Source organism: Gorilla gorilla, chromosome 4, assembly GCF_029281585.2.
Source record: "Gorilla gorilla gorilla isolate KB3781 chromosome 4, NHGRI_mGorGor1-v2.1_pri, whole genome shotgun sequence".
NCBI classification, from domain to species: Eukaryota; Metazoa; Chordata; class Mammalia; order Primates; family Hominidae; genus Gorilla; species Gorilla gorilla.
This window is the reverse complement of record NC_073228.2, coordinates 154,496,278-154,508,508: the sequence shown is the minus strand read 5'-3', so window position 1 is coordinate 154,508,508 and position 12,231 is coordinate 154,496,278. Positions and strand designations below refer to the sequence as shown.

Below are 12,231 nucleotides of genomic sequence, written 5' to 3'. Positions count from 1 at the left end.
ATCTCAGCTCACCGCAACCTCCGCCTCCCGGGTTCAAGTGATTCTCCTGCCTCAGCCTCCCGAGTAGCTGGGATTACAGGTGCCTGCCACCACACCTGGCTAATTTTGTATTTTTAGTAGAGACGGGGTTTCTCCATGTTGGTCAGGCTGGTCTCGAACTCCTGACCTCAGGTGATCCGCCCGCCTCAGCCTCCCAAAGTGCTGGGATTACAGGCGTAAGCCACCGCGCCTGGCCGACTATCATTAAAGTTGGACTTAGGGAAAGACCCTCTCAGCCCCAAACCATTTGCCATGTTGCCATGGTCACCTCATCATCTTTCCTTGGATGCCTGAACAGGGAGGAAGATCCCCCTGACAGATGGAGATACAAAAGGAAGTCGGGCCATTCCTCCCTAGGCAGCACACGCCCCTCACTGAGGTTTTTCACAGCATTGGGGAGGGGAGTGTGGTTTTGGAGAGGCCAAGATGGTGAACAGCTTGGAGGCTGTGAAGCACTGGTCGGCGATGCAGAGCCATACCTGTTTCCTGTGTACTTAAGGACTTTCAGTCTACAAACTTCATTCTCATCCTTTATCTCATTAGGTTTTCACAACAGACTAGTGAGGTAATTAGCATTACCACACCCATTTTACAAGTGATGAAAATGAAGCTCAGAGGTGTAAATAACAATCTAGTGTGTTCTGCCCCACCAGGAAGTGTGTGTGTGTGTGTGTGTGTTTGTGTGTGCTGCTCAAAGGCTACATGTTTAAGCGGTTTGAACTGGTTTGAAAGTGGAGGGCTTGGGAATCCCTGCCTAACATGTATCTCCTGAACTTTCCAACTGTTCACCCAATCATATTCCAGCAATAACCAGTCCACCTTGCCATTCAATCCAATCCAAATTCACTAGCAGTCATCCACCAGAGTTCAGAGCTAGCCAGTCCATTCCATGCTTCCTACCCGATCAAAATCTAGAACCATCCAAAGATTTATTCTTTCATCCAATCAGTGATCAGCCATAACCAAGCCAGTCATCCTCTCATCCAACTGAGAGTCTTCTAATTCCTCCCAATCCAAAGGAAATAGACACCAATTGTATGTTTTATCCAAACAGAATGTAGCAGCTGCTAGATGAGCCCAGACTCCAAACTGGAGCCCTTTAACCTAAAGAGGAATGTTATACAACAGCCTGAGCAGGACATTTTTCATGGGATGCTAATGCTGGAGTGACCCTTAGAGACTCCCTAGGGACATCCAAGCTCCCAGTCATCAAGCTGAAAGTTAAGGCTCAGCCTGGGATCCCACTGTTTTCTTCCCAGGGTCAGAATTGTGTATACATGAGCCAGAGACACTGGGAGCTTCTCTGTGTCAGTGGAACATCCCAGTCAGGCTGGCCGCAGAAGGCAGACCCCACAGTTTAGGGAGACGAGCTGGGAGGAAGGTCCCCAGCTCCAGGGCTAGAAGAGGAGAGCTAGGGCCAAATGCCAAATCAGGGTGGGCTCTGGCATGACCCAACACCTGACCACAGTGCCACCCTGAGCAGGGAGGTGGGGCCTAGAGTTCATGACCCAAGCCAGTCAATAACCACCCAAGGCAGCGGAACCTGGGGTCTTCGGCCAGGAGAGTAGGCTGCACAGGAGAGCTATGATAACTACCTAAAAATCTCTAAAGCATTGCTTCTGCCTTTGGTGGCCACAAGGGGAATGCTGAGGCCATCAAGTGGAAGGAATAACAATTCAGCCAAGACTACAAAACAGAAGGGCTCAAACGGGATTGAATGTTGAGGGCAGTGGTAAGCAGATCCCCATCATCTGGAGATGGGCCAGAGCCTGACCTCACCCTAACAGCCATGCCTGGGCACTGACTCTGTGTGTATGTTTGGAGTCGGGGGTGTGCACAGTACGAAAAGGCTGCAGGAAATCAGAACTGTTCACTTTCTGACAGAGAGCTCAATGCACCGTGCACACCAGAGCTCCTTGGGAATGCGGTGGGTGAAAATTCAAAAAGTAGCATCCACTCATCCCAACCCCAGACCCAAAGCAGGGCACGCGTGTGGGGTGAATACATAAGTAGAACACAGTCAAACCTGGACTGTCAGAGACCAAATGGTCTCTGACCTCCTTCTGTAATCCTTTCACTGCACAGAAGGGGAAACTGAGGCCCAGAGATTGGAAGAGGTTGTCTGAGGTCACACACGAATCAGATGCAGACCTGGGGCTAGAACCCAGCTCTCCTGACCCTTGATGGCAGTTCTTTCCTCCCCACCAGGGGCAGAAACTCCATGCTTTTAGGATCCAGACAGTGAAAACAATGGCAAATGTGGGAAATGGCCAAATTTAGATAATGGGGAGCAGGGAGGGGACCTGAGGGAACTGGAGAGCGAATGCTGGCTAGAGGAATTTCTATTCCACTTGTAAAGAACCCAAACAAACCTCAACGAGAAGAGGTAGTGCATTTTCCCCAAAAATCCTCTACAGTATTTTTGGCCAAACTCTGAGGGAAGGAAAGAACAAAAGGTTGCGATTTGCACAGGGTTCTGGCTCCCTGAGTGCTGTAGAGAGGAAGCCCTCATTTCCAACCCAGCACACGTCTGTACCAGTGCAGAACCAGACACACGGCAGATGCAGGCAGCACGCAGGACACAGCCACACTTTCACATACACTAATTGAGCGGCCCACTCCACTTCCCAGGCTAGAATCAGGGAGGAGGAAGGGAACCCTGACCCCTAGCAGCACGGAAGAAAGAAAGAAGCAAGACGGATTTGAGGCAGAGTGTATTGAGAACATGAGAGAAAACAAAGTTGGGGGCAGAGCTCAGCCTGGCCGCAGGAGCTGCAGAATGAAGGGCGGGCCCTTCCATTGGTGGCCCTCAAGGGTAGAAGGGAGCAGGGGTCCAGGGCAGGGGCTTCACTCTGTTCTGGGAGAGGCCAGGCCTGAAGGAGCTGAGCTCACTCACAACTCCCCTACGCATACCCCCTCGATCTGTGTGAAATGAGCTCACTAAGAAGGCACCCCTGTTCCCATGGAGACAAGCCCAGAGCTCACAAAAACTGCAGGCTCAGCCCAGCATGGGCACTGCCTCCACCACCCCTTGCCCCACTGGGGAACCCAGAACTAGGGCTGGGAAAGAGAAGTGGGTGGTCCTCGGCCCCCAGCCTTGTGAAGCTTCCATCTGAATCCTGCCACTTGTGTCTGTATTCTCTCACCCCCCACAAAGCCTGGTTTGGTCGGGGGCTGTATCATATCACCTCTAAAAGTGTCAGAGGCAATGGGGAGTCTCCAGCTACCTGACTTAACACCCTCACTGTATGAATGTGGAAACTGAGACCTACAGACACACATGCAGTTGGTCTGTTAGAATCCAGGTCTCAAGTCCCAGATTTTCCTCAAAACTCTTAAGATCTCCTCTGTCCCTTCCCACTGCACTGCTGTGCACCTGCCCCAGCTCCTGCCATGCTCCTACTGTCCCCAGGCAATCCTGAGCCTGAGCCAGCCCAAGCCAGCCCAGCCCAGCCCAGCCCAGGCATCCCTTGGCCTCCTGCAGCAGCTCATTCCAACCCTTCCCTCACCAGGTCACCCTCACAGCCATCTAACGCCACCTGTCCTTTGGCAATAGCCCATTTCCTTTCTCTTTCTTCCCAGGGGACTGTCTTGTCACTTACAAGGCCTTTCTTCAAAGCACCAGCCTATCCTCTCAATCCTCACAGATTGTTACAGCTAGAAAAGCCCTCCTTGTATAAATGATAAAACTGAGGCCCAAAGAGAATGTGAGTGGGCCAAAGTCACACAGCAAATGAGAAGGTGACATGGGACCGGAACCCTCCTCTCCTGCCTCCCCCTGGGCCCCGTTCCACTGCACTGAGGTGGCTTCTTTTAGTCAGGCAGATCTTGGTTGAATCTGAAGCCAAAACAGCCAATGGATACATGGCTAGGGGCCACCCTCCCTGTGGCACACCCACATCTGCACAGCCTCCTACAGGGCTCTCCTTCTCCTGGGGATCCCCTGGGACATCCCCCACCCCTAGAGCAGTGACAGCAAGCCAGGTAGAACTGGGGCTGAGGCCTGGGCCCAGTGGTCTCCCTAAAACAGAGCCAGGCCTCAGAGGGGGCAGGAAGAAAAGCGTCAGACAGCAGTGGTGGGCTGAGTCCGCAGCCAGCAGAAGGACCCTGGAGGGGAGCGCAGGCGGAGGCGAGGCAAAGCTCTCTGAAGCAGCGGAGAGGAAACGGTGTCCAGAAGGCAGAGGCAGAAGAGACAGGCCCATGGAGGTGAGAATCCAGCAACAGGAAGAAAGATGCCAGGAGCTTGAGCCTCAGGAGGGAGGCCCCCCTGGGGCAGCTGAGGAGGCAGACCCTTGGCTGGCTGACTCCACAGGCACTGGCAGGCTCTGTCTGCTCCAGAAGTCCCTGTTAGGATCCCCTTCTAGGCCACTCCCCCAGCAAGACGCTGGCATCAGACTCTGCATCCCTACAAAGGCTCACAAAGGCCAGAGGATGCCCCTCTACCGCATCAGGGCTGCCAGACAGTTCTCTCTCCATGACCCTCCTCCCCGCTCAGACATGGAGTCCGACCCCTGTTGTAGTAGGGGAGGGGCGGCTTCAGCTCAGAGAGGGGAGGCGACTCGCCCAAGGTCACAAAGCCAGCTGGTGGCCGCATCTGACCTTGAACCATGGACTCCCCATTCTCCTCACTCAGCTCTGTGCCATTTCCTGCCACGTCTGCTCTCCATCTGGCCCTCAAGGAGGGGAACTTGACCGGCAGTGGGACCCCCGTGGGGTTCGTTACTTGAAGCAGAAGGAAGGCTTCCACACCTGAGCCTCGATCCCGGCGTTCCGGGTAGAGAAGGAGGGCCTGGGGGCCTGCTTGGCTCGGGGAGACCACGCCCTGGAGGGAGACACGGGGGAGATGTCACCGCCGTAAGGAGGGCTCACGGCAGTGGGCTGCAGGCTGTCCTGGCCGGGGGAGGTGTAGAGGCCCGGTGAGGAGCGGGAGGGCCGAGGCAGGGCAGGAGATGGAGGGAGAGCCCCCTTGGGCAGGTTGGGCACCAGGTCCAAGGAGCTGGGCTTGGCGGGCGAGGCAGCTCTTGGTGAGACCTTGGCAGGCTCCTTGATAGGTGAGAGGACAAAGAGCGAGGGGCGCAGCTGGTATGGCGGCTGCTTGGTGGGCTCTGGGCGCAGGACCCCGTTCTCAGGCAGGTAGCCATGGTAGAGGGAGGCAGGCGGGGTCCGGGCTGGGCTTCGGGATGCCACTCGGAAGGCCCCGGGGGCGTTAGTGGGGTATTTCCAGGAGGAAGGCAGGGACATGGTAGGTGATGGGCAGCGGGCCAGCTCTGGCGTGTGGCTTGAAGACTCGATGACATATTTCTCCATCCGTGACTGGCGGCGGGCGTAGAGCTCAGCTCCCTTCCCAGAGGCCTCAGAGAGGTTCTGGTTGGGTTTGGGCTTCGGCTTGGCCTGGATGCGGGGTGACTTGAGGCAGGAGGCCCACTCTGGTACCGCCTCCTCCGCCGCCGCGGGGCTGGCCCTGTCACGAGGTGCTGGCTCCTGCTGGAAGTTGGAGGCCTCGGCCCCCAGTGCGAAGGGCTCCTCCTCCACGCCTACCTCCCCCTGGTCCCTCTGCCGCCGCTTCTCATCCGCTGTCTGTACCAGATCCAGCAGGTCTGGATTCGGGGTCACCTTGGGCTTCTCCACGAAGGTAAACATGGATTTGCGGCTGCCCCGGCGGGCCATCGACTCCTCCAGAATGCCCGTCTTGCTGGCAGGAACCGCCTGGCCCTTCAGATGAGAAGACTTGGGGTCGGAGCTGGGATACAGGACAGAATATGAGGGAGGAGACCTCACCCAGGAAGCCAGAGGGGCTGTGGACAAGGTCTCAGTGTAGGTGGGGGGTGCAGTGAAGTTCCCCAAGGGGCGTCTCTCTGAGGCCGGGCTTCGCTGCCCCATCATCCTCCTTTCCACCATGGGGCTGCGGGACATTATGTGTCTCTGTGGCCGGGGGCTCCTGTCTGGCAAACTGGGGGGCTGGGGAGCCGGGGCCTTCTCCACAAAATGTCGTCTCTCTAGCATGGGGCTCCTCTCCATCTGGCTGGTGCCCCCTGGCGCCTGGATCCCAAAAGGCCTGGCCGTCCTGTTGACCACTGATGGGGGCTTGGCCAGTGTGAAGTGGACCTCACTGTAGACCTTGGTGGGCGTGGTGGCAGCTGCTCGCCCAGACATCTCTTGATCTGCTGACACCACTAGGGTGTTGGGCTGGATGTCAATGAGCAGGGAGCTGGACATGAAATCTGAGGCTGGGGGCCTGGAGCTGGGGATGAGCGTAGCTTCTCTGGAGAAGGTGCTGGTGGTGGTAGCTGGAGTTGATACCTTGTCAATTAGGAGTGTGCTGCATCTCACCTCCTCAGCCGGTGCCTGGGGTTGCCCATCAGCACACAGGGTGCTGGGTTTGGAAGCAGGCCCTGTGCCATTGGATGGGAGTTGGGCCTCTGAGGAATTCTGTTGGATGCTAGAAAGTGGCAGGCTCTGTGGGACAACAGTTGCCGGTGGGTTCTGATTGACATCGGTGGCTGGCGGATTGTGGCTGCTGTTAGAAGTTGGTGTGGTGAGCGTGGCACTGGGCGAGGCAAGGTTTTGGTTGACATCTGCAGCTGGGCTGTGGACCTCAGCTGGAGGTGGGGCCGGTGAGGACTGCTGGGCCTCTCGGTTTTGGGACAGGTGCAGCCCATTGGCTGTCAGCAGTGCTGCATTCTCCTTTAGATAAACCACCAGTGGTACCTCTTCCTCCTCACTGGCCACCTTCTCCAGGTGCCGCAGCAAGCTAGCCTCCTCTGAGTACCCCTCCATGCTGTGGCCAGGGACCCCTCTGTCGGGGCTCTGGGGACTGGGGTGCCGTGGAGGGCCTGGCTCCGGCAGCGAGGTGGAACTCAGGCTGAGCCCCGGTGCATGGCCTGGGAGGCTTGAAGGGAGCACTCTGAGGGACTCCTGGCTGGGCTTCTGTCCCCTCTGGCCGTGGCTCTCCAAGGTGAACTCGTTCACCCTCTGCCGGCGCCTGTTGAAGAGCTGGACGCCACGGGAATTGGAGCCGGGAGGGGTGGTCAGCTGGGCTGCAATCTGCTGGCTCCGCGCCTTGGCCTCTTTCAGATCCTTCTCCGTGAGGCTAGTGCTCCGGCCCAACGCTACAGGGAGGGACAGAAGCCCAGTTAGCAAACAGGAATGCAGTGACACAGGGGTGCACAGACAAACAGGCAGAGATGGTCGCCTCGGCCCTTCCTACACAGGATCTCTTCTGGAATTTAATCGTCACTCACTGTTTCTTAGAATTAGCTCACTTCGTAATCAGCCCTGACCTACCTTTCATGGCCCAACTCAAATGCCACCACGTCTACGCCACCCTGATTATCCTCTCAGGATTAACTGGTCCCTGATTTGGATTCCCCCTGACAGTTGCTGATATGGCACTTTACCAAACTGAGTATGAACACCTCGCCCTAGAAGTCCCACCGTGTCCCCAGTTCCTCCCCACTGCCTTCTCCTCTCTCATTAGGCTCTGCCACACTGGCTTGCTTTCTCTTCCTTGAAAATGCCAAGTATGTTCCTGCCCCAGGGCCTTTGGACTTGCTGCTTGCTCTCCTTGGAATAATCTTTTCCCAGGTAGCAGTCCATGCTGGTTCCTATCTTGCCACTCAAGTCTCAGCTGGAATGTCCCCTCTCTGGAGGCACCTTTCCTTCTCCTATCCCATCTGTTTTGTTTTCTCCATAGCATTCACCAAGTTGAAATGATCTTTATGTTTCCCTGTCTATTATCTGTCTCCTCACCTACAGCATAGCTCCAAGGGGCAATGACCTTGCCTGACTTTTTTTTTTTTTTTTTTTGAGAAGCAGTTTTCGCTCTTGTCGCCCAGGCTAGAGTGCAGCGGCGCAATCTCGGCTCACTGCAACCTCCGCCTCCCAGGTTCAAGTGATTCTCCTGCCTCAGCCTCCCGAGTAGCTGGGACTACAGGCATGTGCCACCATGCCCGGCTAATTTTTGTATTTTTAGTAGAGACGGGGTTTCACCATGTAGGCCAGGCTGGTCTCGAACTCCTGACCTCAGGTGATCCACCCGCCTCGGCCTCCCAAAGTGCTGGGATTACAGGCGTGAGCCACAGCGCCCGGCCATCTGACTTGTTTATCACTCTAACTGCAGCCCCTAGAACAGCACCTGTCATACAGTGGCACTCGGTAGATATTGCTGAATGCACAAATGAACCCCCAGAATATTTTCTGTGTGCCTTCCTTAGGGCCCTTTATACTTTCAGAATTATAGTATAGGAATGTGCTCTAATTTTTTAAAACAAAAATGTTTTAATAAACCACTGTCTGCTTTAATTTTTTTAATTTGTATTTATTTATTTTTTTTGAGACAGTATCTCACTCTGTCACCCAGGCTGGAGTGCAGTGATGAGATCTCAGCTCATTACAGCCGTCCTGGGATCAAGTGATTCTCCTGCCTCAGCTCCCCAAGTAGCTGGGACTACAGATGTATGCCACCATACTCGGCTAATTTTTGTATTTTTTTTGTAGAGACAGGGTTTCACCATGTTGCTTAGGCTGGTCTCAAACTCAGGTGGGCTCAAGTGATCCGCCCACCTCAGTCTCTCAAAGTGCTGGGATTACAGGCATGTGCTTTGATTTTATAAAGAGACGCCACTGATATTTCCCCTTTTTAGGGTAGGTAATACATTCACATAGTCTAAAAATTTATTTATTCATTCATTTTTATTTTATTTTTACTTTTCTGAGACAGGGTCTTGCTCTGTTGCCCAGGCTGGCATGCAGTGGCACCATCATAGCTCACTGCAGCCGCAACCTCCTGGGCTCAAGTCATCCTCCCACCTCGGCCTCCCAAATATCTGGACTATCAGTGTGCGCCACCACACTTAGCCAATTTTTTTTTTTTTTTGTATTTTTTGTAGAGAAGGGGTCTCCCTATGTTGCCCAGGCTGGTCTCAAACTCCTGGGCCCAAGTGATACTCTGGCCTTGGCTTCCTAAAATGCTGAGATTATAGGCATGAGCCACTATACCTAAAAATTAAAACATAAAAAGCTATACAGTAAAAAGTGTCACCCCATCCCTGATTACTCCGTATCACAATCAGTTTCTTCTATCTCCTCCCAGGATTTCTTCCTATTTTTACTTAAATACTCATTTTAAAATTCACATCTTTTAACACTAGAAAAGTAACAAATTGAGCTAGTTTCACCAATGACTACCGTAGAACATTGCATTCTTTTATTTTATCTGCACAAGACCACAATGAGACAAGCATTGCTTGCCTGTGTTTTACAGAAGAAGAAACGGAGGTTCAGAGATATATAAGGAACTGCCCCAAGGTTGCAAAGCCAAGGGTGACAAAGCTGGAGTCAGAACTGTTCTTTCTGGGGTCTCTAGTCCATGCTCAAGCAGTCTACTCATCCCAAAAGGTCTCTTTGGGACATAAGGGGCAGGAACAAGGTCATCGTGGGTCGGGGTTCAGTCTGGGACTTGAGGTCCTGAGATCAGGCTGAGTTCAGTCCCCCTATTAATCTATAAGATCACTATAGGCAACCATTTCTCTTTCTATCCCCAGTGCCCAGCTGGCACACAGTTGATGCTCAATTTATAATTGTTTAATAAATGAACAAATGCTGCATGAACAAATGCATTGACAGACAGGTGGATGGATCAGCCTGTGACCAGGGTCAGAAGCAACATCAGTGACTAAGAAAATTCCTCCCTCCATCGCCCCTCTCCTCCCTACTGTGGGAAGCGAATTAGTTCTTGAGGAATCTGACCCTGCCCTCCCCTCCCTTGCCCTCATTAGCACTGGCCATGGCATGCTGAGTCTGTCTCCAGGGACAGTCTTTCCAGGCATCTTGCCAGCAAGGCTCTGAATTCATGGACTCTCAGAGCTGGAAGAATTCTTACAGAGGAGGTATTTCATCACCACCCTGTTTTATAGGTGGGAAACAGAGATCCAGAGAGTAGCCCAGGGTAGAGCCGGGTGACCCCACATGGGACCCGCAGGGAGGCCCACACAGAGCAAAGAAGCTGTGACTAGCAGCGTCACAGCAGCTCCACTGGGACAGCCACAGGTTTTCTGGCCCCAACCTCCTTCTTCCCTCCTCCATCGAACCTGGTTTTCCCCTAACCTATTAGAAACAGTGAAAGCACACAGCCTATCCCACCCACCCATGATATTACTCCCCCCGAGTAGGACTCTTCTCCTGCCTGGATCACCCTATCTATTAAAGATGTCTATTAGCCATCTATTAGCCAGGCTGCTCCCCTGGGAGGAGCCTAAGGGATGGGGTGCCAGCCACACTGGAGGGCTCTGAGAGGTTGCTCAGCTCATGCTGTGTCTGTCTCCCCTGCTCTGCTTAGAAACCAGGCCTCCTGGCCTGAATCCAAGCGCTGCCATTTGCTAGCCGTGTGACCTTGGCAAGTTACTGTACCTCTCAGAGCCACAGTCTCCTTAACTTGACATGAGTGTTGGGAGGCCACAAAGAGATCATGAAAATGCCAAGGCCTGACTGCCATGAAGCCCAGGTGGACAGACAGAGGGCTCATGCTATCCTGGCATAAGCTGGCAATTGGTCACCCCATTCCACTCCCTGGAAAAGGTCAGATACTCTTCTAGCACAGGAGATTGACTGAAGGTCAAATAGCAGGAGATTCCAGAGCTACATGGAGGCAGAGCTTACTGCCCCAAAACACAGAACCTCGGAATCTCAGAGGTGGCTGTCACCAAGTCCAATCCCCACACAATTCTTGCCTCTTCAAAACAACATGCTGAGTGTGCAAGTCTCTGCTTACATACTCAGGTGACGAGCTCACTCCCCCGGGAGGTGTCTTCCACTAATTAACATTCCTCAGCTAGAAAGTTCCTCCTTACATTCACTTCCAACCACTTTTTTTTTTTTTTTTCTGAGACAGGGTCTTGCTCTGTCGCTGGAGGGCAGTGGCGCCATCATGGTTCACTGTAGCCTCAGCCTTCCAGGATCAAGTAATCCTCCCACCTCAGCCTCCTGAGTAACTGGGACTATAGGCATATGCCACTATGCCTGGCTAATTTTTGTATTTTTTGTAGAGACAGGATTTCACTATGTTGCCCAGGCTGATCTTGAACTCCTGAGCTCAAGTGATCCACCCACCTCAGCCTCCCAAAGTGCTGGGATTACAGGCGTGAGCCACCGCGTCCAGCCATCATCCACTTTCTTGATGTGGTTCTGCCTCCCCAGGCTGCACAGAGAAAAAGTCTTCTCAGCCGGGTGCGGTGGCTCGCGCCTGTAATCCTAGCATTTTGGGGGGCCAAGGCAGGCGGATCACAAGGTCAGGAGTTCAAGACCAGCCTGGCCAATATGGTGAAACCTCATCTCCACTAAAAATACAAAAATTAGCCAAGCGTGGTGGCGGGCGCCTGTAATCCCAGCTACTTGGGAGGCTGAGGCAAAAGAATCGCTTGAACTAGGGAGGCAGAGGTTGTGGTGAGCCGAGATCACGCCACTGCACTGCAGCCTGGGCAACAGAGCGACATTCCATCTCAACAACAACAAAAAAAAGTTTTCTCATTCATTCCAGCCTGACAGCCCTGCAGAGATTTGCAGATACATCAGATCCACTTGGGACACGGTCAGGATAAACATCTCTAGTCCTGCCAGTGTTTCTTATGACACAGTTGCAGCAATAGTAGCTAATATTGATTGGTCACTTACTGTATACCTTTACACAGACTTTACTCATTTAATTTCCAAAACAAACCTACAAATCACAAACTATTATTATGCACACTTTATTGATGAGAAATCTACGGCTCAGAGAGGTAAAGTGAGCTGCCCAAGATCACAGAGCCAGAAGGAGTAGAACTCTGTTCACACCTGGCTCTACGTTACTGCAGAGAGCACCAGGCTCCTGGCTGGCCGGTTCCTACCTTGCAAGGCTCATAGAAAGCACTTCAGTGTTTGATTACTCCAGACCTCTCAATGCTCCTGCATTTTTCTGCTTTTCTCCTTACTGGCTCTAGAAGGCCATGGGTTCAGAAAATCCTCAAATGTCAGAGTATGAAGGGCCTTTAGAAATAAGCTGGCCTGGGAGGCCCAGCCAGGGAAGAGGTCAGAGAGGAGGATGTGAGCCCAAGACCAGGTCAGCTGACTCTCAGTGAGGCTCCATTCACAACCTGGGCTGCTGCTAAGATCCCATCACCACCACCTCTCTGAGCTTAGAACTGCTCCCAAGCTACT

At 53.3% G+C, this 12,231-nt stretch overlaps 1 protein-coding gene across 4 annotated transcripts in view; it reads right to left on the bottom strand.

The window, feature by feature from the left end:
- SYNPO (synaptopodin) overlaps window positions 1-12,231 on the bottom strand; it is a 41,037-nt gene that overhangs the window by 4,095 nt on the left and 24,711 nt on the right. For 3 of the 4 annotated variants that reach the window (XM_031011055.3, XM_055386223.2, XM_055386221.2), the window contains exon 2: window positions 4,789-7,148. In XM_031011055.3, coding sequence (XP_030866915.3) covers window positions 4,789-7,148 — 2,360 coding nt within the window. Of the gene's footprint in view, window positions 1-4,788; window positions 7,149-12,231 lie in introns of those variants that run through there. The other variant, XR_010133968.1, reaches the window with a different exon arrangement.